At 56.7% G+C, this 25,901-nt stretch overlaps 1 protein-coding gene across 1 annotated transcript in view; it reads left to right on the plus strand.

Moving 5' to 3' along the window:
- CDH4 (cadherin 4) overlaps nt 1–25,901 on the plus strand; it is a 705,615-nt gene that overhangs the window by 624,326 nt on the left and 55,388 nt on the right. Inside the window, exon 7 of the mRNA XM_054468084.2 lies at nt 15,107–15,279. Coding sequence (XP_054324059.1) covers nt 15,107–15,279 — 173 coding nt within the window. The remainder of the gene's footprint in view (nt 1–15,106; nt 15,280–25,901) is intronic.

Below are 25,901 nucleotides of genomic sequence, written 5' to 3' on the forward strand. Positions count from 1 at the left end.
CTGTGTATCTGTGTCTGTGTGTCTGCATCTGTGTGTGTGTCTGTCTGTGTGTGTGTCTGTGTCTGCATGTGTGCCTGTCTGTGTGCCTCCCATCAACCCTAACCTGTGGCAACCACGACTCTATTTTCATCTGTAGTGTTGTCATTCCAAGGATACTATAGAAATGGAATCACAGCCGTGTGTTCCCTTTTGGGATTGGCTGTTTTCCCGCAGCATCGTTCTCTGGATATACAGCCAGGTCGTATCCATAGCTCGTTCCTTTCTATGGTATAGAATTCCGTGGCCTGGGTGTACCGCGGCTTATGAGCCATCCCCAGTTGATGGATGCTGGGTGGTTTCAACTCTGGGCTGTGATGAACTGAGCTTCTCTGAGCACCCATTCCTGCATGGGGTCTTGTGTGAACGTAAGTTTCCATTTCTCTAGAATGAATGCCCAAGAATACAATTGTGGGGTCATCTCGGGAGCAGGCGTTTGTTTTGTGGGGAACTTCCATGTTCTCTGCCAGAGGGGCTGCCCCGTCGCACACTCATCCCGCCTTCCCGAGAGACCCAGATTCTCGGCATCCTCACCAGCATCTGATGTTGTCATCACTTTCAACGTTAGCCATTCTGAGAGCTGCGTGGTGGCCCCTCGTGGTTTTAATGTGTTTTCCCTCTGGCAAATGGTGCTGAGTGTCTTTTCCTATGTTTATTGGCATCTGCGTGTCCTCTTCAGGGAAACGTCTCTTCATGGCTTTCGTCCATTTCCTACTACATTATTCTTTTACTGTTGAGTTTTCAGAATTCTTTACATATTCTAGATACAAGTCCCTTGTCGGATATGTGGTTTGCAAATATTTCTCCCACTCAGTAACTTGTCTACCATCCTCCTCCCAGGGTCTTCGCGAGCAAAAGTGTTTAATTTGGAGGAAGTCCGGTTTATCCATGCTTCCTCTTTCGGAGTAGGCTTCGGCATCAAGTCTGAGAGCTCTTCATCGAGCCCTAGGTTCTGAAAATGCTCGTCTCTGGGTTTTCTAACGGTTGTTTAGGTTTGTAGTTTACGTTAGGTCCATGATTCATTTTGAGTTAATTTTTATATAACATGTGAGATGTAGATCCAGGTGTATTTTTTGCTCATCTCCATATTTTCCATGACTGCCCCAGCGCCATACATTGAAAGGCTGTCTTCCCTTCAGTGAATTGCTTTGACATCTTTGCAGGACATCCATTGGGCACATTTGTGTGGGTCTGTTCCTAGGTTTATTGGTCTGTGTGTCTCCTGCCAAGACCACAGGATGACCGTAGCCTCACGGCCAGCTTCACTGCCGGGTAGAGGGATAGCTTCGTGGACAGTGTGAGTTGGTCATGCCCTGGCCTTCACCTGTGTCCCTCCGCCAAGGTGGGAACATGCACACAGCACTGCCCGTACTCAGCCCCCTCCTCAGCAGGCAGGGGTTCTGCCACGCTGTCCACGGCAGTGCCGTGTGACCACAGCATGGCCCTGGTGTGGCCCCAGGCAAGCTCCTTCCCACTGCCTCACACATCTTCAGTAAAAGAACAAGGACAGTGCCCGCCTCATGGGCGGGGAAGGTCAGGGGCAGGCGTCCATGTGGCTCCCGGCAGTGACGCTGTCATTGACAGTGTCCTTATTATCTGCAGCTGTAACTCCTTCATATTAACAGCAACTTAATAATACATTCTGGCTCAAAATATCAGTTCATTTTCCTGACTCCACCAAGGTAATTTTGTCAACTCAAACCTCTTAATAAATACAAGACAACTTTGAAAACCACCTGTGTTCCAGATTCCTCGGAGCACCAAGGTCCACGGGGTCCTTGCCCGGTCACCCTGCTGGTCTTCCTGGCAGGCCCTGTCTTCCCTGAGGGCTGAGCTACACCTCGGATACGCATATTTCTGAATTATCACAAATTCCAAATCAGCCATGTCTGAATGATGCAGTTTTCTGGCCTGGGATGGGCCAACCTTGGCCATGCCTGAGGTCTGGTTCCCAGACGCTGGCCTACCAGGAGGATTTGGGTGCAGGTGATTTATGAAGGACCCGCCTGCTCCCAGGAGGTATCTAGGAGGGAGGAGGAGGTGCAGGACGCCCTGATAAGCGGAAACAACACCTCAGAAGGGCCCCGATGCAAGGCAAGGTTGCTGGGTTCTGTGCGCGGCTCCAGCAGGTTCTCAGGAGGGGAAGAGGCGTCACTGAAAACGACAGTGACCACTGAAGGTGTCTGTCCAGGTGGCATCCCGGCCCCTGCAGGATTGGCTACAAGCCACAGCTGGTTTCCCCCTCCCCTCTAGAGTAATGGCCCACAGGCTGCGTTTCCCAAGGGCTCCTCCTGCAGGATCCTGGCATTTATATCTGCAGGAGGACTCTGAGACCCATGGAGACCTGTGCTGAGAAACAGCCACCCTTGCCCCAGGGCGGAGAAGTGCCTGGGGGACCCTCTGGCTGTCTGCCTGCAGATCAGCATGCAGCACCCCAGGGTGCCTTTGGGTCTAAAAAGGTGTGTTCTGTTCCTTTGAACTGGACCTTTTGAGAAGAGCAAGCAACAGATGAAAAATAGTTGCAGCCACCACCCTGACCTGAAGCTCACGCGCCCGCACCTGCCTCAGCTGTCCACTCTGCCTAGGCCCAAGAACCGCACTGGACGTGGGCTCCGCTAGTCTCCACCGACGATCCCTGCTTCTCTGCACCCAGGGGCAGGGCCAGCAATGAGGCCTAGTAAGGTTCCACGTGGGAAGGACACACCTTCCACTGAAGATGCAATCATGCGGTCATCACAGAAACGCGGCCGACGGCATTCGTCCACTCGGCCAGGCGCCAGACACCACTCTTAAGTTCTCCATACGAATCAGCTCACTAAATGCCACAACAGCCCCAGGAAACAGCTAGTTTTATTTCCCCCGCATACAACATGAGGAAGTGAAGGCACCGTTCTGTAACAGTAAAGACCCACAGCAGCTGGCAGGGAAAGGCAAGACTTAGAGGCCAACGGACTGGCTCCTGAACATCCCCTGCTAACCACTCTGCAAACCGCCTCCCCTTCCCCGCCTGTGTGTTAGGAATGCCTTTGGCTGAAAGTCACAGAAAACCCAACCACAGCAGCTTGAACCAGCGGAGGCTGGGGTGAGAGCTCAAGGCGTCGGGCCGAGGCCTGTGTGGTGGTCACCCCGCTTCTCAGTTCTCACCACGTCATCACGAGGTGGCTGTGGCGCCCTCAAGCGTCATGTACACCATCAGGCAGGAGGGAGGAGGGGGCAGTGTGTAGCATGGGCAGTTTCCTGTAGGAAGAAGTCCCAGGTGGCTGTGTTGTTCCATGGGTAAGGTGGGCATTTTAGCTGGGTGCTGTGGAGGGCACCGGGTGGGAACGCATGAACCCCACCCTCCAGAAGCCCACTGTCCAGTTGAGAAACCCAGAGATACATCCGCTTCTCAAGGTGCAGGACTCACACCTGGGGAAAGGCAGGGAAGCAAACGTCCCAGGCCACTGTGAATGGGAAGCGCCTTTCCCTGTCCCCGGGCCCTGGCAAAGGCTGTGCCCTCAGCCCGGGGTGCTGTCCCCCACCCTCTGCGCCAGCTCCTTTCCTCCTGCAGCTCACAGCTACTTCTGCAAAGATGTCTTGCCCCAGCCTCTCCCCCAGGCAGCCCCCTCCATGCCCTGGGCGACTCCCTTGACACCTGGAGAGTCACTCAGGTGGCTGTTGGTCTCCACCACCGGGTTCCAGTTCTGAGCGCAGAGACCCCATCTCCTCCTTCACCCTTGCCATGGAGGCTGCAGGGAGAGCCCAGCCTCAGCCTGACCCTGGGGGCAGCTCACAAGCCTCGATGACACCTCGGACATGTCCCAGCGCTAGCTCCTGGTGCTCCCAAGGTGGGCTCATTCTGCAAGACGGGCAGGAGTCCATGAGGACCTCCTTGGGGGGGCAGTCCTTGATGGACAGGTCGGGTCCACACAGGCGCAGAGGGAGGCAGATGTCTGCCAGGCCCACAGTGAGGCCAGGCGTCTCGCCCAGGGCAGGAGGGCAGTGGACAGCCAGCCTGCCATCCGTCCTGCCTGGTCCCCTGGACCCCTCACTCCCCATCACTGCCCAGTGACCGTTTTCCACCACTGTCCCCCGCAGCATCAGAGAATGAGCTCTCAGGGCTCGGGAACTCACCCAGGCTCTCAGCATTTCTCAAACTGCCCAGGGAAAGACAACTCCGTATTGATGATTTTTTAACTAAAAAGGGCTCTAATCGGGATGCGCTACTTCCTCTAACCCCTCGTAACTGTGTGGGGCCTATATTATAAGTTTTGAAATTAATGTCATTTTAAAATATTAAAAAGCAGGGAAATCTACGTGCTGCAAATGAAGTGAAAGAGACCTTCATCTATACAGCACCGAGTTTTTGCTTAAACAGATTATTCTATTAGTGGGCCCCGTTTATTTATTTATTTTATTTCTTTGCCGGCAGAAGTCCCCCTGAGGTTAATGCACAGATGGCACTAGATACTTGAAAGTCGTCTGAATATTAAGAATTTAAATCTCTAGCCTCAGTGATTTGAGCAGAAAGCCAATTATGGGGCTGAATTAGTTTTCAAATTAAACTGCAATTGAAGGCTTGTGAAATTAATCCTTTAAGGCGCATGGCAGTGTTGGTACATGAATTCCGAGAAAGAGCCGGGCCTGGCAGCCTCCGCTGTCTCCCCCTTTACCTGTTAGCACGATTCATAAGGAGGTGTCCAGCATCTCCCACATGAAAGACGAGACTGCTTCTCACCTGCAGCCAGGGTGGGGGATGCTGTCCCAACTCACTGCTTTGCTGTTGGGGAAATATTCAGGTCTAGAGAATGAAAGATGAGGCCCTAGAAAGATGGTTTCCTTCTCGTTCTCAAAGCCCGCGGGGCAGGAGAACTCACTTTGGCACCCCAGGTTAGCGCAGATGCCACTGGGTGACCATTCCTCGGCAGAGGGCACCGGTGAGGGACTGCTGGCCGCGTCTTTCGTGCGAGGAGCCCAGTTTCAGGATTTACAGCCTCTGTGGAATGGAGCCCTGCAGGGCTCGCACTTGAGCGTGGCCCAGATCCTGCATCACTGGAGAAGCAAGAGGGTCAGTGTGGACATGGGGGTCCAGGTTCCCACTTCCCAGACACCAGAGCCAGCCCTGCTCACAGCACAGGAAGGAGGCCAGAGGGACAGGGCAGCTCTAGGTGCAGAGGAGGAACCAAGGCTCCCAGAGGTGAAGCCAGGGTGCAGAGCCCTAAGGCTGGGACGGCTGCCCTAGTGCCGAGCCCCACCTGGCCTCCAAAGTCACCCAGGGCCACAGAGCCTCATGTGGATGGAAAGAGGCCCCTGTCTCCTCCCAGCCTTGCCAGCATGGATTTCCAGACGCTGCCTGCCTCAGCTTCAGCTTAGCCCCTGGGCGGGTGGACTGGAGCCCCCACCGCCCAATTCACGTCCATCCAGCACTTCAGAATGTGACCTTATTCAAAAATAGTTCTTTGCAGACATTTTGTCTGCAAAGTAGGGTGGGCCCTGAATCCAATGACTGTTTTCCTTCTAACAAGAGGACAAGACACAGGGCAGGGCCCAAGACGGTGGAGGCAGAGGCTGGAGTGATGTGGCCACAAGCCCAGGAACACTCAAGTTGGACGGCGCCCCCACCCCAGGACCTGGAAGGGCCAGGGCAGGGCTGCTGGCGCTGAGCCCTGTGTGCTGGTGCTGCTTCCTGGCCTCTGGAACTGACAAGGCCAGTTCTGTTGCTTCAAGCTGCCCATCTGCGGTGCTTTGGCACAGCAGCCTAGGAGACCAGTGCAGTCCTCTTTGGGGAGAAGCCTGGGGACCCCCCTGGTTTCGCCCACTTCCCTCCCCATGCAGCCAGAAACCCCGTCCATCGAACATCCCGCCACTTGGAGCCTGTGGGGAACGCAGCGCATGCCCCCAGAAACGCGAGAAAACACATTGCTGGGGAGGGCTGTGTGACCCAAGCCACGGAGACCACGTCTGCTGATCCCAGGATCCTGGAGCGGCCACTCTGGCTCAGGGACTCCAGACACAAGGGGCCCATGGATCCAGTGAGGTCAGAGGCACGGCGGCTCCCTCTCCAGGACACACTCACTCAACTCCCAGAGCCAAGCCCTTGCCAGCGCAGACGGTGCCCGTGAGAGGACCGAGGGGGAGGTGGCCCCAGCTTCCCGGGCAGACCCTGATGAGACAAACCCGATTATCTCCACCCATCATTCCCTCCTGAATCCACTGACAAACCAGCCCTGGTGAGTTCGCTGGGGCCTCCCAGGGCAAGGCCAAGTGCAGCAGTTGTACTGTTGCCCTTGACCCCTGGCCGTGGTCCTCTCTGGGGCTGCACGGAGCTGCTCTCCTGCCCTGTCACCAACCCGGGCCCTGGCTTTCTCTCCGGTCCGCTGTGCAGCAGAGCCTCCAGGGCTCTGTGCCACACCTGGGGGATTTTCTGCCTAAATCCATCCCTGAGTGGATTCGAGGCAGCCTCGTGACCTTCAATCTGTGTGCCCAGACCTCATGCCCCGACCCCTGCCTGGCCTCTCCCTGTGCTCCCACCCCTGCCCCTGCCCCCCAACAGCTCTGCCAGGTACCCCTCCTGCCGCCCTGCGTCTCTCGCTGCATCCGGCAGTGAGCTGACTTCCTGGCTAGTTAATGTAGGTGATGGACTGACTTCCTGGCTGGTTAGTGTAGGTGATGAGCTGGCTTCTGAGGATGGTTAGTGTAGATGATGGACTGACTTTCTGGAATGGTTTGTGTAGGTGATGGACTGACTTCCTGGCTGGTTAGTGTAGATAATGGGCTGGCTTCCTGAATGGTTAGTATAAATAATGGCTGGCTTCCTGGCTGGTTAGTGTAGATGATAGCTGGCTTCCTGGCTGGTTAGTGTAGATGATAGCTGGCTTCCTGGCTGGTTACTCTATGTAATGGGTTTGTTTCCTGGACTGGTTAGTGTAGATGATACCTGGCATCCTGGCTGGTTAGTGTAGATGATAGCTGGCTTCCTGGCTGGTTACTGTATGTAATGGGTTAGTTTCCTGGATGGGTTAGTGTAGATGATACCTGGATTCCTGGCTGGTTAGTGTAGATGATAGCTGGCTTCCTGGCTGGTTAGTGTATGTAATGGGTTAGTTTCCTGGGCTAGTTAGTGTAGATGATAGCTGGCTTCCTGGCTGGTTAGTGTATGTAATGGGTTAGTTTCCTGGACTGGTTAGTGTAGATGATAGCTGGCGTCCTGGCTGGTTAGTGTAGATGATAGCTGGCTTCCTGGCTGGTTTGTATATATAATGGGTTAGTTTCCTGGCTAGTTAGTGTAGATGATAGCTGGCTTCCTGGCTGGTTAGTGTATGTAATGGGTTAGTTTCCTGGGCTGCTTACTGCAGGTGTGGTCAGAATTCTATTTTTATATTTGGTCTGGTCATTGCTTGTGTTTATATTGAACATCTTAGCAACACCTGGGATCATTCGGTACCCTGTCACCACCAGTATCCTGGCACTGAGGTCGTCAAGGGACAGAAGTTTCCTACCCAGAGGACCATCAGTTGTTCTGTAGTGGCCACACCACCCCCTGGCATGGGGGATTTTGCCCAGAGGACCCTCGGTGCCACCCCCTGGCATGGGGGATTTTGTTTATGAGCTTCAGCCCCTGGGGTATACACAACATAGGTCTCAATGCTTGACACAGAGTGGATGTTCAGTAAATATTTGTTCCAGGCCCCATTCTGCTCTCAGAAACGATGTCAGCTTGGACAGCCAGGGTTTTCCACACCTGCTATTTTTTCCTTAGGATAAACTCCTAGCAGTGGATTTGCTGAGTGGGCACATTTTGAAGGGTTTTGTGTATGCACAGCCAAACCGCCTCCGAGAAGCTGAGGCCTCCCCCTCTCCCTGTAGGCCATGGAAGGTGCCAGCTGCCCTCTGTGCCATTGCGATTAGGTACCATCATCATTTTAAAGTAGCTTTTGTACATTTGACATGTGGAAAATGTCTTCCTTTCATTTCTTTGATCAATAAATAAAGTTGGTTTTAAAAAGAAGGAGAAGCAGCAGAAAGCCCATCTGTGTTAAAGATATAGGATCCAGCCCCTTTGGCAAGAGGGCTACACCCCAGCTTTCCAGCAGGTGTGTTGGGTGTGAGACGGTCAGTGCCTTCTCCTCATTGTGCCTTTAGATATTTCCCGGTGAGCGTGTGCTAGTTACCATGAGTGTGTTTTATTTCTGCATCCAGAAAAGAATTCTCAAAAGTATATCATTTGGCCTTATAAAGCAGATTCCTGAGCGTAGCAAAAAGAAAAAAAGGTAGATGCCTAGATGGAGCATGTTTTTGCAGTTGGCCAGAAAGCAGTGAGCAGTCCTTGTTGCCAGAGAGTGGGATCCTGAGCCACCTCCCAAAGAGGGGCCCTGCCGTCGCCCTTTCCCGGGAAGGAGACGATGCAGGTGGCTGGGGTGGGTTCTTAGGAGCAGTGTCCATCCTCAGGGAGCATCCAGTGAGGAACCAGCAGGAGAGAGACGGGTGGAGGCTGCCTTCCAGGTGCCCACGCACACATACCTGTTTGCAGAACACTCGCTCTGGGCTCATGCATGTTTGACTCTGAGCCTGGGATTTTGAAGCCCTGCTCTCCCTTCCTGAAACACTGACACCCTGGCTTTGCCAGTCCAGGCACTGTGTCAGAAGCAGGGGACCTCCCCTCAAAGAGCTTATGATACGACAGGCGCAGTAGCTCACACCTGTATTCCCAGCAATTTGGGAGGCCAAGGCAGGTGGATCACCTAAGCTCAGGCGTTCAAGACCAGCCTGACCAACATGGAGAAACCCCATCTCTACTAAAAATACAAAAATCAGTCGGGCATGTTGGTGCATGCCTGTGATCTCAGCTACTTGGGAGGCTGAGGCAGGGGAATCAGTTGAACCCAGGAGGTGAAGGCTGCAGTGAACAAAGATCATGCCACTGCCCTCCTGCCTGGGCGACAGAGCAAGACTCCATCCAAAAAAAAAAAAAAAGAGAGAGAGAGAGCTTACGATAAAATTGAGCCCAAGTAAAGTGGGGGATTCCTGGGTGCTCATCACATTTTCCTCCTCCCCACCAGGCCCCTCCTCCTGTGACCTGGAGGTGGCCAACAGCTCTAAGTGCAGGATTTGCCTCCTGAGGCAGGAGGCGAGCAGAGGAGGGCATCATGGCATTGGTTTAAAGCCATTACTGTCTTGAGTTAATGAAGAGCTAATGTGATAAAAGCCACTACAAGCTTCTAATGAGCAGTCCTCTCCACGGGGGAGGGGTGCTTAAACTAAGGCGGCCCACGAGGTGCGATGCACCTGCCAAGGTGAGCTGGGTTCTGATGACTCTGGCCATCTCAGAATGTCCAGACTCTTCTCTGTGAGGAAGACATTCTATTTTTGCAAAAACTCCACCAAATGGAAATGGGGATATTGTTGCTTGCATCAGATGTAAGGGGTGCAATTATTTGTAACCAAAAAGCAGGCAGAGACTTGGACCCCTGATCAATATCCAATTAGTGCTTGGTTAATGAGCATAAACCGCAGACTGGATCAGCCCCTCAAGTCAGACACGTGGAGTTTCCACCCTGGAGGACTCTGGGGTCTGGGCCAGGGCCACCATCTCATCCCACGGTGGGGGTGCAGAGGGGGTGCGTCCATGCCAGGACCCCTTCCCAGGGCGGGCATCCTGGGGCCGTCTGTGTTCCCTGGTACAGAGACGCAGGAATGCTGTAGATGGGAGGGAATTCAGCCCAAGGGAACCCTCTACAGCTGTTGGCCTGAGCAGGACCTCTGAGGAGTCAGAGGGGAGGCAGCCGGGCTGGTTCCTGCCGCAGAGGCCCAACTTCTAATGGGGCAGGGGCCGACAAGGGGCAAGAGGCACAGATAGCTTGGGAGGTGGGGACCCAGACAGCTCCACAGTATTCAACATCATAGACAGTGGGGGGAAGGGTCAGCATCTCGACTCCCAAACCCACAACAGGCCATAAACCCTGCTGTCATCAGCCTTAAGGCAAACCAGGCGGTTATACCTCCATGCTGGGCAGGTGTCCCCTCCATGCTGGCTGAGTGTCCCTCCATGCTAAGCGGTATCCTCCATGCTGGGCGGGTGTCCCCTCCACACTTGCCGGGTGTCCCTCCACTCTGGGCAGGTTGTCTCCCGACACTGGGCAGATGTCCCTCCACACTGTGCAGGTGTCCTCCTCCCTGGCCGGCCAGGTGCTTTCCTCCTGTGCTGGAGTTGCCTCTCCTCTTGTCACCTGGTTTCCCCACCATGTATTTCAGGGGAGAGGGCAGGAGACAGGGAGCTCTGAGCACACGTGGGGAAGCCCCATCCCAGCCGGGCACACCTGGCCCCCACTGAGCCAAGCCTCCAGCCATGGTGCCTGCAGCTCACAGGCTGTGGTGGACACACAAAGCCTCTAGACGTGGCAAATGTGGCAAGTGCCTTCAAGGAGCTCAACTTATTGAATGAAGGACTGGCCTTTATTCTGAAACTAAGTCTTTCCTATGATTTTGGTGGTAAAATATTATTTTCCTTTCATGAAACATTTGAGCTAGATGTATATTTTAAAGTCTTCCCTTGGTAGAACGAGAAGTTGGCAACCCTGTATTGATTCCCCTGTATTTTTAAAAACCAATGTTGTCCCTGAAATCCAAAAAAAGAGCATACAGCAGGGGTCAGCAAACCACCAGCCAAACATAGCTCAGCACCTGCTTCTGTGAATGGTTTGATGGGAGCACAGCCGTGCCCGTTGCTGGACGCATCCTCTCAGGCTGCTTCTGTGCAGTGTTGAGGAGTTGGGACAGAGAATGTGTGACCGCAAAGCCTGACATACATACTGTCCGGCCCTTTACAGAAAGTGTCTGCTGGACCCTGGAGGAGAGTGTGGCTGCTTTCAGTCTGGGTCTAGCAGAGCTCACTGGACCCAGCCACGTTCCTCCTCTGTGGGATTCAGTTTCCCCATCTGTCAAAAAAGGAGGTGGCCACAGTCAGGGTCCCAAAGGTCTGTTTCCAGCCTCCCGCTGACTTCCCATTCCACACATTCCACCTGGCCCCTCCTCAATGCCAAGCCCTCTCACGTCCACATCCTGGCCCACCTTTTCCCCAGGTCCCCAAGCCTCCAAGGGGGCTTAGTCCTCCTCCATACATGAAATCACACAGCAGCGGGCCCCTTCCGCCGAGGGACTGCTTGGAGGAGGCAGCTTCAATTGGTGGGGGAGGACCTCCTGCCTGGCCTTCGGGGACCGAGGAGGCTTTCAGGACAGATCAGCTGGAAACGCCATTCCACATTCCGTCCTGAGTGGGGAGAGCTTGGCCCCAGTGGGCAGGGAGTTCCCGTGATGTCGTCAGGTTATCTGACCCCGTGGAGGTGGAGGAGGGGGACCTCTGTGGTGGGAGGCTCCCAGCCGTTCTGCTAATGTGATTTCTCAGTGACATGGTGGACCAGGGCAGGCACTCAAAGGGAGCACGCGGGTCTCTGCCTCACAGCGGATCAGTAACCCTGGGGTGCTGGGAGTCCTGGGCTGACTCATTGTCCCTCCACCTCCCCCAGCCAGTAGGGCTGAGTGGAGAAGAGCTCCAAGCCCAGATCCTGGACCCTAGCCCTGCTCCACCACTGTCCGATGTGTGATTAGCCCGAGTTCCTGCACGTGGGCAGCAGGCCGTCCGTGAGATTTGTCTGAGACATGACAAACCCATGCACAAAAGGTCCTCGGGCCAGCTGGGCACAGGGTGGGGACCCAGGAATGGCGGTGAGGGGCTGGGGCAGGGTGAGGAAGAGACCAAGGCAATCAGAAGGGCTCCACATCCCCATCCAGCCCGAGAGACCGTCATTCTCAGAAACCAGGCCAGCTGTGCTGCTTTCAGTGAGTACAACAGACAGTGCCTGATCCCTTCTTCCCTCACTGGTCAGGGCTTTACTTCTCTCCCTCCACCTTCTCCATGTCCCTGCCATCATCCTGCCACCCCCACCATCACAGCTGCAGGCTCCTTTCTGCTACAGGCATGTGGATCCTCACAGGTTTCACAGACGAAAATGCCGGGGGCCACGGGTGGAGGGGAACAGTGAGTGCTTCGGGAAGTTGGAGTGGCTTCTCCCTTTGACTTTCTGAACCAGATGAGCCAAATGCAGTCACCACTGACCCCCATGACTTTCCCAGCTTTCGTAGAGATGGGTGGTTTCAAATAGTGCCTGATGTGCCAATGTTGGCTTCACTTGCTCGGGGATGCCTGGCTTGACGAAGGCTGAACATCAGTAACACTGCCCTGGTCAGACCCACCATCTGCTTTGCAAATGAAATTCTGCAGGTGGTTGTTCTGGTGTTTTGGTAAGCAGCTTTAAAACCCTCACAAGGCAAAGTTATTTTTGTTTATACAAGTCATATTCCTTAGATGCACCAGTGTATTTATCCTTTATATAAACATTATGTATATGTATATTTATAGGAGCTGTGTGTGTGTGTGTACATATTAGAGAGAGAGACAGAGACAGAGCTCCTCATATTTTTCTGCATTTCCAAGGTGCCCTCTAGAATCATTTTCCTTCTGCCTGAAAACACCCTTAGTATTTCCTCTAGTGTGGGTCTCCAGGTGGTAATTTTTTTGTTTTATCATTTATCACTTTAGTGTCTATTTTTCACTTTTATTTTAGAAAGTTTTTTTCACCGAATAATGAACGCCAGGTTCTTCGTGAGTTCCTTGTATTCCATTGTTTTCCAGCTTCCATCATTCCTATTGAGAAGTCAGCTTGAAGTCTTCTTATTGCCACATTGAAAGTTTTGTGCTCTTTTAAAAAGGAGGCTGTGTGTGATGTTATCCCTCTCCATGAATGATTTCTTTTTGCTGCTAAGTAGGGGACGCTAACAATCACGGAGAACCTCAGCCTAAGTTACTGCAATTAGCTCTGCGCGTGTGTTAGGACTGTTTCTTCCCAGTTCACCCTTGCTCCTAGGGTGCTGCACTTCAAGGTTTTCCTCTTAGGAAAATGCAGAGGAAAGCCAGAACAGAGGCAGAGGGATGTCTCTTTAGAGGGGAGTATGGTTGGGACCAGGCTTGTGCTCTAAAGTGGTGGGGACATTGTGGTGGGGGCAAAGATCATCGGGGTGTGGTACCCAGTTCCAGAGGCTGATGGTTGCCAGGCCACGGCCCCTCCCACCCGTTTGCTTACTGCATAAATACATCTATTGGATTGAACTATACTTCACGTGCCATACAGCTTGCTCTTTAAGCCGCTCCTGCCTCCGCTTGCTTTTCTGTGTTTTCGTGAAACACATCTGCTTTGAGAATTTTGCATTCAGTAGAAGCTGAAAGCTGAAGCAAACTCCTAGTCCGACACACCCAAGGTTCCCCTGTGTCCCACCTGGGCTTGTCCTGCCTGGGTGGAAGGCCAGAGTGGGGGTCTTCTCTGCAGGGCTGCAGAGGGAGGGCGAGGTGGGAGAGGGGGACAGGGGGAAGGCTCCCTGCCTGCTCTGGGGTCCTGGAAATAAGTAGTAGCTTCGGGCTCCTCGCAGACCTTGCCTCCTGAGCATGAGGCCGCCCCACACCCTGGGCTTCTGGCACAGTCCAGCAAATGTCCATCAGGGCATCTGTGTGCCAAGTCACAGGGACAGCAGGGACCCAGCCCCGCCCTTGTGGTGGCTGTAATCCCACAGAGGACACAGACATTAAGCAGACACACAGCTGTTTCGATGCAGGTGAGATGAGGATGCACAGGGCCCCATGACTCAGTCCAGAGGGCCAGGACGGGGCTTTGGGGATGAGGAGGAGTTGGCCAGGTGGAGGAGAGGGAAGAACGTTCCAGATGCAGAACAGATTGTGCAAGATCCCAAGGCTGGTGTGGCGAGAGTCTTTCATCTCATGCACACAGGAACGAGCACCTCGGGTCTCTCTGAGACCGCCCCCCCCTCCACATGACCCCAGCCCCATCAGCCAGGGGAGGCGCTGCGCAGGTAAAGGTTGCACCATTCCCAGGGCCCAGCAGGGCACCAGCAGCTCTCCTCTGTGTGTGAACGCTGCAGGGCCAGGCACCCGAGCTTCCAGGGTTCTGGGGCATCTCAGGCAGCCACCAGGGCAAGCTGAGCACACACGTGTGCAGAGCCGGGGCAGGAACACCGGAAGGTGGAGGGCAGAGTGCAGCCCCAGGACTTCCAGGTGGGAGAGCCCGCCGTGCCAGCATCAGGAGACAGCAGTTAGGAGCTCACAGAGTGGGGCCTCCACCGGGCACAGTGTTAGCACAGAGTTGGTGCTCAGTAGGCAGGAACTAAAGCCCCCACCCACCACTGCTCCCGGCAGAGCTTGGTCCTCAGACCTGGAGATGTCCTGAAGCCACAGGGTGGGGTGTGCTGATGCAATCCCTCCCAAGGGTAGGAAAGGCTGCAAGGCCAAAGGAAAGCCAAGTGCCATTCTCAGAAAGTGGGGAATGTGCCAGTGTGCGCTACAGACCTCAACCCCAATGTGTGCATGGGGAAACTGAGGCACCAAGCTGAGAGAGCACATGGGCAGCTCACTGAGCCTCTCTGAAATGCCAGCGGCCCCCAATCCCAGGGCACCCCCAGATGTGCTCCATCTGACGGAGTCCCATAGGCACAGCCTCCCTGCTCAGGGGGTCCCTTCTAGGTTTGTTTTCCACTGTGTCCTCTGCGGTGTTCATTATACAGCTTCTGTGTGTCCAGACCTATACCAGGCCCTGCTTCAGTGCCTCTGAGTCTCTCCCTTTAAGCCCAGCCAGGCTGGGCTCCCTGCAGGAGTGGAGGCACCTTGGACGCACTGTCGGGGCCTCAGGCCACCCGGCTCCAGGCCTGGTCTGCTGCCCCATGCTCTGGAAGCTTAGAGAAGTTCTTCCTCCTCTGAGGCCTGGTCTTTCCCCAGCTGAAAAAGGAAGAGGTCAGAGCAGATGACCTCAAAGGAACCTCGAGCTCTAGAAGAAATCCTTCTGTGATTCTAGAAGGTGGGGTGGAGGCGGCAGGTGCACTAACACCACCTCTGAACACGCCAAGAGGAAGGGGGTTCTGCTACACCAGACTCACGGAGAGCTCTGTCGTCGGGGGGCTCTGCCCAGGTGTGTGCAGGGGCGGCAGCCTGTGTGGCAGGCCATCCCCATTTGAGCTGCTGTCTCTGTTCCAGGCACCTACGTGATGACCGTCACGGCCAACGATGCTGACGACAGCACCACGGCCAATGGGATGGTGCGGTACCGGATCGTGACCCAGACCCCGCAGAGCCCGTCCCAGAATATGTTCACCATCAACAGCGAGACTGGAGACATCGTCACAGTGGCAGCTGGCCTGGACCGAGAGGTGAGGCGGGGTGGGGTCTGCGTGCAGGTGGGTGAGCTCCTGATCCCCGCAGGACACCCACAGGACCCTCGGGGAGCCTCTCCAGTGGTGCAGTCGGGGAGTGATCGGAAGCCTCCCCAGTGTCACTCTCTTGCCATGGAGAGACTCAGCAAAGGAGGCTCTGGAGCACTCACCACTGGCTGCTATGGGCGAGTCCTTGTGAGATTTCCAGAACAGGCCCTGCTGGTGTGTGTGGCTATGGGTGGAGGCCTCAGAAAAGCAGGGACCACCTGCTGGGGTCTCAGGGTCTAGCCGCAGTGGCACTCGGGGTCTGGGGTGCTCTGACGGCCCCTCTCAGGACCTGAACACACACACCTGCCTCGAAACCCACCCCTTCTGGGCCTGGCGCCTTTGAGGAGACCCACCCCACCCAGGCTGTGGCAGCCTGGCTGTGACGAAGAGGGCATGGAGAAGCAGTGCTTTTCACACAGCCTGAAACCATCACAGCCAAATGAATGGGCAGCTGGTTGGTGCTGGGTTCCATGTGCTCCCACCTCCTGCACTGTCCTGCGGCCCCACGAGGCTTTTGTGACAGAGGCCTCCCTCCACCCCTTCATCTCAAGTGCCCGCCCCACTCAGAGACAGACCACAGAGGGAGGCCCTGGGCGGTGGGTGAGGTCGGGGGCCTGCTTCTGCTCTGAAGCTTGCCAAGTGCAGGCGCATCTCCAGGTCCCCGGAAGATTCACCACCCGCTCCTGGGGCTGAAAGCACCCCACCAGCAGCACCCTGAGTCCCCAGGTGCCCAGGACAGGGCATCGCCTGCCTTCCCCATCTCCATCTCCAGGTCTCGCTGTCTGGTCTCCTGTTTGCACTGTGCCCACACAGGCCAGCGTCATTCCAGACGTAATTTACCCTCTAAGGCATTTGGCTCCCAGGAGCAGGTAGAGCCACCTCACTGGGCTCAGAGCCAGTGGGGCCCTGCCCACGGGAGGCTTGTTTCCAGAGGCCACAGTGCCACTTTCTGGCAGCTCCTCGGTCTTGCTGGCCTCAACTATCCTGCTCCAAGTCGGTGGCTTCTGAGTGCGTCACGGCCCTCAAGCTCTGGGTGTGCAGGGACCCCACTGCAAGCTGGGGCTGCCAACCTGTCACCAGGACTTGCTGGTGTTGCTTTTGGGGCTGGGGCTGGCAAGGAGGTGGCAGGTTCTTCCAGGTTTGGGGCTGTGGGACCCCCGGGGCCTCCAGTTTCCACCTCTTCTCCAAAAACCAAGACTAACCTGTGGTGCTGTCTTCATCCCCGCCTTTCAAATCAACCAAAGCCAAGCTACAGCCTGGAAAATCCCACCCGTCTCCATCCCTGGGAAGAGCACAAAGGGGATTTCCTGGAAATTCCTAAATTGTAAGGGGGTGGTGCTCAGGGTAACATGGGGGCAGAGAGGCCACTTGGGAGGTAAGCCTCAGCAGCCGTGTGGCTTGCGGGGAAGGCGAGGTGGCCCCCGGGGTCGGCACAGGCTCGGGACTCACACCCGCACAGCAGAGGACATTGTCAGCCCCGGTGTGGCACCTTTCATCTGAGAAACGGGAGGATGATGACAGCCTGGGACTCCAAGGATCAGAGATGGAGTCGTGTGGCAGGCAGCGTGAGGGCTGGCACGGATGCCACAGACGAGGACTTTTGATGCAGGATTTACATAAACGTTCTTAGAGTGATGTTGGCCAGAACGTCCGGGGCTCCGAGTGAGCTGCGGTCAGTCCCAGCACCTTCACTCCAGGACTGCAAGATCCGCTGAGGCCCCACCGCCCTCCAGTGGCCATGAACGAGCGCCCGCTCCACTCAGACAAGGCTCTGCAGATGAGCTGCGCCTGGCCCTGGTCCCGTCATTCAGCTGGGGAGATGATCCCATGGGCCCATGGCCGAGTCAGGAGTGCTGTTAGTGAGGCCCATACAGATGTAGAGGAACCAGATACCGTCCCCCATCTCCTCGGTAGCCTGGGGTCCCCCGCCTGCCCGGGGGAGAGAGGGCAGCCCCTGTTTGCCCACACACACACACACACACACCTGTGAGCAGCTTGTTTCCACAGGCTGGCACCTCTCCAGGGTGTTTGCACAGCTTTTGGCAGAGCAGGTGGTCTGATTGGAGCGTGTGCTTGCAAGCCCCTGCCCACACACTTCTGCACACGTGATGCTCCAGAGTTACAGATGGCATGACACGGCTGCCAGCTGTGTCCAAGGAGAGGACAGGACAGCTGAGCAACGGTCAGGCCTGTGGGCGCCGACACCTCTGGGATGGCCCCTTGCAGGGGCAGGGGCAGGGGTTACCTAGAGCCCACAGACTGCCCCACCTGCGAGCCATCAGCTCCTGGTCTGTGACGGGGAAAGCACAGGGGCCGAAAGGGCAGTAGGGACACTCAGGGAGATCCGATGGGGCCTCGCCCTCCAGTCCCAGTGCAGGGGCATGGCTGGCTGCATGCTGGCCCCAGGAAACCATTCTCTCCCTACTCTGCATCGGACATTGTGAAGGAGCAACATCCAATTGGAGAGGCAGCTGGTTCTACTGAGCAACCGGAGAACTGGGAAGGGGAAGGTGTGGGGGTTTCACAGGGTTGGGTGCCTGCAGGGGAGGCATGCAGGCGTGCGGAGGGTTCCAGATGCGCAGACGCAGTCCATGAACACACCTCTTCATACATCTCGTGTACAACATGGCAGCAGTCTTCCCTTAGGGCCGGGGTTTTCGTATTATAATGATAAGCTGGGGATCTAAAGGGAACTACAGGCCACCTGCTCTGGCCTGCGCTAATTTCATGTCGGTCCGCCCTCCCTCTGGTTTCCGATGGGGTTGAGGGGGTCCCTGTGGCTTCAGGACCATCTGGTCTCCTTTAGCACGAGTGTCTATAGATAAAGGGACTAAAGACAAACAGCTGAAGCTTTCCCACTGCCGGGTGGAGGGCTGGGAGGTCTGGGGTACTTTGTAGTTTATATTGGAGGAAAGAATATGTGATATTTTCCAGGCTGAAAATATATACAGGCAACATCTGTGGACCCCGCTTCACAGCTGAAAATCTTGCAAGGCTCCAGCAGTCAGTATGGGTGCAGACTCTGACCCTGGGAGGGATCAAGAGTGCCACAGAGCCCACGACGCCCTGGGGTTCCCCCAGCTGGCCTGGCGCACCCCACGGGAGGGACACCCCCTGGCCTCCCTGGGCCGGGCATTCCTGTGGGCATGTCAAGGCCCGTGATAGGGATGGTGCCCAGCCTCCTGGGCTCAGCTCCCCCTGCCCCTACAGATCATGGCAGCTCGGCCAAGGGAGGGCCAGCAGTCCCAGCCACCCAGAGATCTCCCCACCCACTGGCCAGGCCCCAGTGAGGCTGACCCGGCAGCTGGACCCCCTGCCCAGGCCAGACACTGAGGCAAGGCGGGGCCAGCCTGCTCCCCAAGGCCCACAGCAGACACAGAGCAGTACCCGCCCCCCACCCCCCACCCACCGCTGTCGGCAGCTTCACCGTGGCCTGCAAAATGTTCCAAATGAAATGCTCATTTAAAAGCCATTAGAGGTGTGGTTGACGGACGGAGATTTATGAAGATTGAGGGACATGAGGAGACGCTGGTGTTGCGGGTGCTGGCGTTCTCCGCTGTGTGTGCCTGGGGATGTGAACAGCCCGGCTTCTGTCCGACGGGAGGCCCCGTCTGGTGCATCTCAGGTGTGGTGTGCTGGAGAGGGCGGTCTCGTGTCTTCCTCCTCCAGGGCTCGTCGGGAACGTAGGTTGTGTGGTTATTTTCCTTGATGATCCTTCAGCTGCTAACATTCGATTCCAGGAAGATCCATTTCTGTCCCATTTCTGTCTCGTGCGTGTGAAACAAGCTGGTTGATGCAGTGAAACCCAGGACCCCCATGTGGACCGGCATCGTGGGGGACAGCAGAGCCGTGGCCCAGGGGTTCAGGGGACGGTCATGGGGCTGGACTTTGGGGCCATGACCCCCAGAACGTCCCTGGGGTGCATTGTGTGACAACGCGTCTTTGGCTGGGAGGACCCCCAGGCAGGGGATGGGGTGTAACCCAAATGAGGCCCAGCCCCAAGGAGACTGTGACAGGGTCATCACCAGGAACCACGGGGGCCACAGAGGGAGGCCTGCGTGGACACAGATGGGCGTGGTTTTCCTAGAGAGGACAACAGGCCCTGGCCTGCGTGAGTGGCCGGGAGCTGAGCTGCAGGCCTGGGGCAGCTGGGGCAAAGCTAAGGCCCCATCGTGGCCGTGGCGTCCTCATTCCCAGCCACTATCAAAACAAGACCTTCATGGGGAGCATGTGCCTGGCAGCAGGACCCCTCCCACCTTCTCTTCCCCCTGCCCCTTTCAAACTGAGCCCAAGCATAGGAATATCCAGGTCCCTGAGCTGCTCCCTCCCCAGGTTCGATGTAGCCCCTGGCTGGAAGGTGGCTGTGGGTCTTGAATCTGAGACAGACCTATGCGTGGCCTGCAGCTGGCTGCATTTGGGTACAGAGACAGTGTTGGGCGCCCTCAGGGCTCCTGGTGGGCAGAACCAAAGGTGTTCATGTCATTTCCACGTTATTTTCCTTGTGCAAATGAGTCTGTTTCCCCTTCTAAAGGCACCAGCTCAAGGGCTTCCATTAGAGAAGCTGCCTCCAGCACGCAGCAGCCATGTCCCCGGGCCACCGCCTGGCCCCAAGTCTTCAGCAGCCCCTCCCAGTGGGGACATTGAGGCAGGCTCCCCTCCCCAGACATGGAGAGGTCATCCCCTTGGGCCAGTCTCTGCAGCAGTTTATGGCGTGGTCTCGAGGTCGTAGGTGACCTCTGAATTTGTGACCCCTTGGCCGGGTGAGACGCAGGGCCCTGGCATTGGCCACCCCCCTCTGCCCACTCAGCCATTCCAGGTCCTGTCTCCTGCCTTGCACACAGTCTCTCCCACTTTTTCGCCTTTGCCTCGGAATAGAAGTCCTGGAAGCTGCCAAAGACTCAGCGGGGGTGTACCGAGGCCAGGGCGCCCCTCGCCACGGCTCTGCTTTCAGTGTGGGTCTGTGCTTAATGTTCAGAGCTGCCCTGCTCCTCCTTCGTCCACCTCCTGGGGAAATCTGAATAATGGTTTACAGTTAACCGCTTTTGCAGCAGAGGAAGCGCATTGTTGGATTTGCAGCAGCAAACAATAAAACAACAACAGGTTTTAAGACAACGGCTCCAGGACCACTGTTGCCAGGCATTAGTAAACCCACCCAGGCAGCCACTGACAGCAGTGTAGACGCCAAGCAAGCACCAGTTCAGCCCCTCCCAGGACCCGGCCTTCACCCAGCAGAGCCACTGCGCCCCTGGGCCCAGGCCTGCTGAGCCCGACAAGCTGATTTCTGTCTGGCTTGGCCTATCAGAGAAGAGCACACATCGGGACCATTTCTCCACCAGCCCAGCTTGGCTTGCCTCAGCTGGACAGCTCAGCCGCTTCTGAAAAGGACACATCAGTAGTTCCTTTTTCTCTTCCTCCCGCTTTACAAAGATTCATCTCCCCTGCCCTTGTGCAACAAGCAGAGTCTTCGGGGGAAGCACCGGAGATGCTTCTCAGCACCAGCCTCCATCTGACAGAGTGAGTCATCTTTAGGAAGAAGAAAATCCACAAACATCATTGCCGCCGTGTCTAATTAGGCAGAGCTATGTAAATTGAGCGCTTCTACATGATTAAGACGTCAGGAGAGGCTTCGATAAGACGTGAGCGGTTCAAGTGTCTCTCGTGTACCAGCCGAAGATGCCCCACTTGCTAATCCTATTCATCTGACGTTGTTTCCTAATTAGAATATTTATGGCCTAATGAGGAGGTGAACGTGCCGCCCGAGCCCCATCCTGAAGGTGAGAGTGGGCTCTGCAGACGCAGGCGCCATTCCGATTGTTGTGTGGTGAAATTAGCGCCGGGCCAGCATTGTGCTCAGCGTCCCTTCCTGGCTGCTCCCGAGGACGTTGATTTTGTTATTAGAAACTGAATCCGGCCTCCCGGTCCTATCACAAGAGGACTATCACCTGGTCACCTTCATCAGCTTGAAATTTCTTCCCAAACAAGGTGGGCCAAATTCGTGATCTCCTGGTCTGAAAGGATTCTGGGGAAAGCAAAACCCACACCTCCCGGAACGTCTTCAAGACCCTCTGCCTGCCCGGCGCTGTCATCCACTGGATGGAGAGTGATAACGTGGCTTTGTTCTACTGCTCGGGATATCGTTCTCACCACCATCGACTTTAGTTAATGTATTCACGTGATTCCAATTCCAGTAGAAAGTGTTCATCGGTGACCAGAATGTCCCCTTTCCCTTTGAGAGCAGCGTGGCATTCTGAAGGCGTTTCTCCCAGGCAGTGAGCCTCTCCTAAGCCCCACCCAGAGGCGTCTGTCTGGGGAGGGCAGTAGCCTGGGGGAGGCGGGGTTCAGCGTTTCCTGCTGGCTGGGTTTTGAATCACTGTCATGGAACCCTGTTTTGAAGACACTGAATATGGCTATGTCGTCTCAAAGAAAAAAAATATTAGCAACTGAGACAAATCTGCTGCTGACCCACCTTGGGCCGGATTTGTGCCCCCTGAAATCTTGGTCTCCCCTCCGCCCCTCCCAAGAGAAGAGAAGAGAGGGAAGGACGGCGGTGAGAAGGTGGACCCAGCCAAGGAGCCGCCATCTTGGGGCTTCCACCTCCCTCCAAAACAGAGGCCTCGGCTCCAGAGTCCCATAGCGTCCCCCAAGTGTGGGGCACTGAGCAGCCCCAAGAGGACCCCAGGCCAGCAGGTCACCCCCAGGACGCAGAGGCCGCCACCCCTTGCCTTGGGGGTGAGGGTCGGATACAGAGAGAGGGTCGGGGTTTGGGTGTGGTCCCCACACAGGATGAGGTTCCCAGGCACGCCGGGCAGTGCATGCTCTGAAGGTTGGGCCACACGTGAGCTGGCACCCACCGCTGCTGTCTCAAGGTTTCCGAAGGCTAGAGCTGGCAGGTGTGGCCACCCAGCAAGGTGAGAAGAGGTGCCAGTGAGTTACAGAGTGAGGGCCCCCCAGGCCCCAGGAGGGCAGGAACAGCGGTGCTAATGGTGACCTGGTTTCATGGGGGACCCTGGATGGCAGAGGAGGGGGCTGAGCCACAGGACGGCCCAGGTGACCCCCAACCAACTCAGGCCACTTCCCACCAAGAGGTCCCTCCCTGGTGAGGAAGCTGAGTGCCCCTTACACCCACCAGCATGAAGGGGTCCTGCGGCCACAGGGCATGAGTGTCAACCACGCTGAGCAGGGTCACAGCAGAGCAGGGTCCGGACAGCTCCTCCGTCCACGGACGCCACTGGAGGATGAGCCTGCAGCCCCTGAGCAGCTCTTCCACCATAGGGCCACGTGCACACGGGGTGATCTCTGTGCCTCAGGAACCAGCGCCGCGAAGGGAGGGGAGGCGATGGCCATGGAGTCTGAGAGGAGGCTCCATTCCAGCCGTGGCATTTCGTAACCAAAGTGCCAAGTGTGGTCCAGGGCAGGGCTGCAGGAGAGAGAAGCGGTGGCTGCGGAAGAAATAAACCATTTCGTGGTGCAGCTCCCCAGCGAGCCGCTCCCGTGAGCCGGCCGCGGCATGAACCGTGGCCAGGATTACGGCCCCACCTGGCAGCAGCGGCCAAGACTCCCGCCTCAGAGCCTCTAGTGGTCAATTAGTCGACCTCTGTTCATCTGCTTTTGGAACTGGGCCCAGGCAGCTGTGGTTGTAGCCGGAGCAGAGGCCAACGTCCCCATCTGAGAAGGGCCAGCGCCAGGCAGAGGGCAGGAAGAGGAGGGGGCGGCACGTAGGGGGCTGCAGGTGGCGAGGAGTGAGAACCCGTCACAGCCGGAAGTCCAGGTCCCCTGGGGGCCACTGGCCCAGCCACAGACCTGGCCCAATCGGCATCTGAACTGGGTTTATTCGTGGTCCCCAGAAAAGCTATGTCCACACCCTGAGCCCTGGCCGTGTGACCTTGTCTGGAAAAGGGGCCTTTGCAGGCATAAAGATCTGGAGATACAATCGTCTGCATTGGGGTGGACCCTAAATCCTTATAGAGGCAGAGGGAGACAGGGGAGAAGGCTGCTTGGAGACCGAGGCAGAGACCAGACAAGCCAAGGGCGCCTGGAGGCGCCAGGAGGTGGAAGAGGCAGGAGGAGTCCTCCCTCAAGCCCCTGGATGGAGCCGGACCCTGCCCACGCTTCCACCTCGAACCTCTGGCCTTCTGGACTGCTGTTTTTAAGCCACCTCGTTTGACCAGACCCTGACAGGAAGCGGCCAGACTCAGTCCCTTTTGCCGAGAAGCCTGTGTCTGGCTCTGTGCCAAGGCTTTATTGGCACACAGCGTGGTTGACCATTTGCACATGGGCGGTGCCACACTCCAGGATGGCACCGTGTCGTGAAAGCCAGGTTACTTAAGAGGAAGGAGCGGGGATTTCATCTGCACCCTCAGCCGCACGGCTCCTTTATCGGTCAGATCCAGAGTCTCAAACCCAGAGACAGGTCCCACCACAGAGGTGCAGTTTGTATTAATCTTGTTTTAACTCGGCCAGCGTCGAAGCAGGAGATTTCTATTCAAATCCCGCCTTCTGGATTCTCTCAAGATTCAGATCCTCTGGTGACAGGGCCTGCTTTCCTGCAAGGCACCAGGAGGCCTGGGCTAAGGGAGTGACCACCCAGGGCTCTGAAGCCCCTGGCCCGGGGGGTGCAGCCCCTCCATCCTGGGGCTCCGACGCCGGGCCCAGGGTGCTCCCTGAGTCACTGTGTGCAGCTGTTTTCCCTGCCGTGGAGAAATACTTCCTCTAGGTCTATCAAAAGTGAGAAAACGAAAGACAAAAAGTCCCGTGCGTCTCAGGAGAATGGGAGAGGGAGCGTGTCTGCGGAAGGGCTGGATATTCCCGAGTGTTTCCCGGCACCCCAGGTGGCGTGGGCCGCCCCAGCCCCCCACCCCTTCCTATCTGTCCGAGAAGTCTCCCGGCCAGCCCTGCAGGTGCCTTTCCTTCTCTTTTATGTCCACCGTCTCCCCCACACCCAACGGAAGCCACTCAGACCATGGCGCACCTGCTCCGCTGTCTCCAGCCTCTGCGCATCCCCTGCTCTGTCCACGCCCAGAAGCCCCAGCGATCCTGTTCAAACACCAGTCTGAGCTCTTGTCTTCTCGAACCCTACCACGGTTTCCTGTGTCACCCAGAATGAGAAACAAACCCGGCCCCATTCCGCCGGCACCCCGAGCCCACCCCGCCTGCCCCAGGGCCTTCTCGCTGGCTGTTCCCCCTGCCTACAGCATTCCTCCCGAGATCCCCACGGCTCGATAGCCACATGTCTGCTTGGCAGACAGCCCTGCCTACCACCTGGTTTAATCCAGCGCACTAAGTGCCGGGTCCCTCTCTCCTGCTGTGTTTTTCTACACGGCCTCTGCCCCCAGCTGATATGATACTCTTTGCTATTTGCTGTCGGTCTCCTCCCCTAGAGCCATGCTTCCAACCTAGGGTGACGTCTTTCTTGGGACACTGGGCAAGTGGTGGCATCTGTGGTTGTCACAGCTGGGTGGGGGGCGCCGCCGGCATTGCATGGGTGGACGCCAGGAATGCTCAGCACCCCTCAGTGTCCAGGACACCCCACAGCAGAGAACAACCCAGCCCCAGGGCTGACAGTGCCCAGTGTGGGAAATCTTCCCCAGGGCATCAGCCCCAGGAGGGCAAGCGCTCCAAGAGCCACTGGAATCCATGGCTCAGAAACCCCAGGCCCCTGGAGAGCTCAGGCACGTGGCCCTCCACAGTCGGGTGTGACTGCCCGGCCCCTGGAGAGGGAAGTGTTCTCCTCTGTGACCCAGGGGTGAGGGGCCAAGAGAGGCCCCAGGGAGGAGCCCCCAGCGCCTGCTGGACTGACGGGACCTCCCCTGCCTGCCCCCATCTTGTTCCTACCAGACATCTAGACTCTTCGAATCACCAGCGGTCATTCCTGGCAGCTCCTCTTCCCTCTGTGCCCAGCAGATAATGCGAGAGACAGAGAGAAACAGACAGAGAGAGATGGGGGAAGCGAGAGGGTCCCAGCATCTCCCCTTTCCACCCCCAGGTGGTGGGTTTTGTGGATTTAGGAAGCACAGACCTTCTTTGTGGCCTGCCCTGCCCCCAACATCAGGCCAAGGGAGGAATCGCTGCCTGGAACTGGGACTCGCTGCCTGGAACTGGGAAATGCTGGTGTTTTCTCTGGGTTTGATCCAGCTCGGCGCAGCAGAAGGCAAACCTGGCTATAGAGTGAGGGGGAGGGTCTGCTGGAGTTGGGCTCGTGGGGCGCAGTGCAGAGGCTCTGGGCCACCAGTGAATGCCGCCAGGGCTAGGGACACCGGAGGCCCCAAGGGGTCATAAAACCCACAAGAGCTGAGGCAGCTGCACGTCACTGTCGTGGGTGTGCAAAGGCAGCTGAGCAGAAGGTTGAGTGAGACACGCTTCCTTCCACACAGCAACCCGGACAGCTAAGGGGCCAGGTCCCCGGGTTTCAGCCCCTCGTCCTGGAGGAGGCAAAGTCTGCGGAGCCAGGAGTGGTGAGAGAGACAGTGGCAGTGGGCAGTCCATGAGTTTAAAGGGGTGAGCAGGGTGTTCAGGAAGGAGGGAGGGAAGGTGGCCACCCCTTGGGGCTCCCTGTGTGGCCGTGCCCCTGAGCA

Source organism: Pongo pygmaeus, chromosome 21 (genome assembly GCF_028885625.2).
Source record: "Pongo pygmaeus isolate AG05252 chromosome 21, NHGRI_mPonPyg2-v2.0_pri, whole genome shotgun sequence".
In the NCBI taxonomy this organism is placed as follows: Eukaryota; Metazoa; Chordata; class Mammalia; order Primates; family Hominidae; genus Pongo; species Pongo pygmaeus.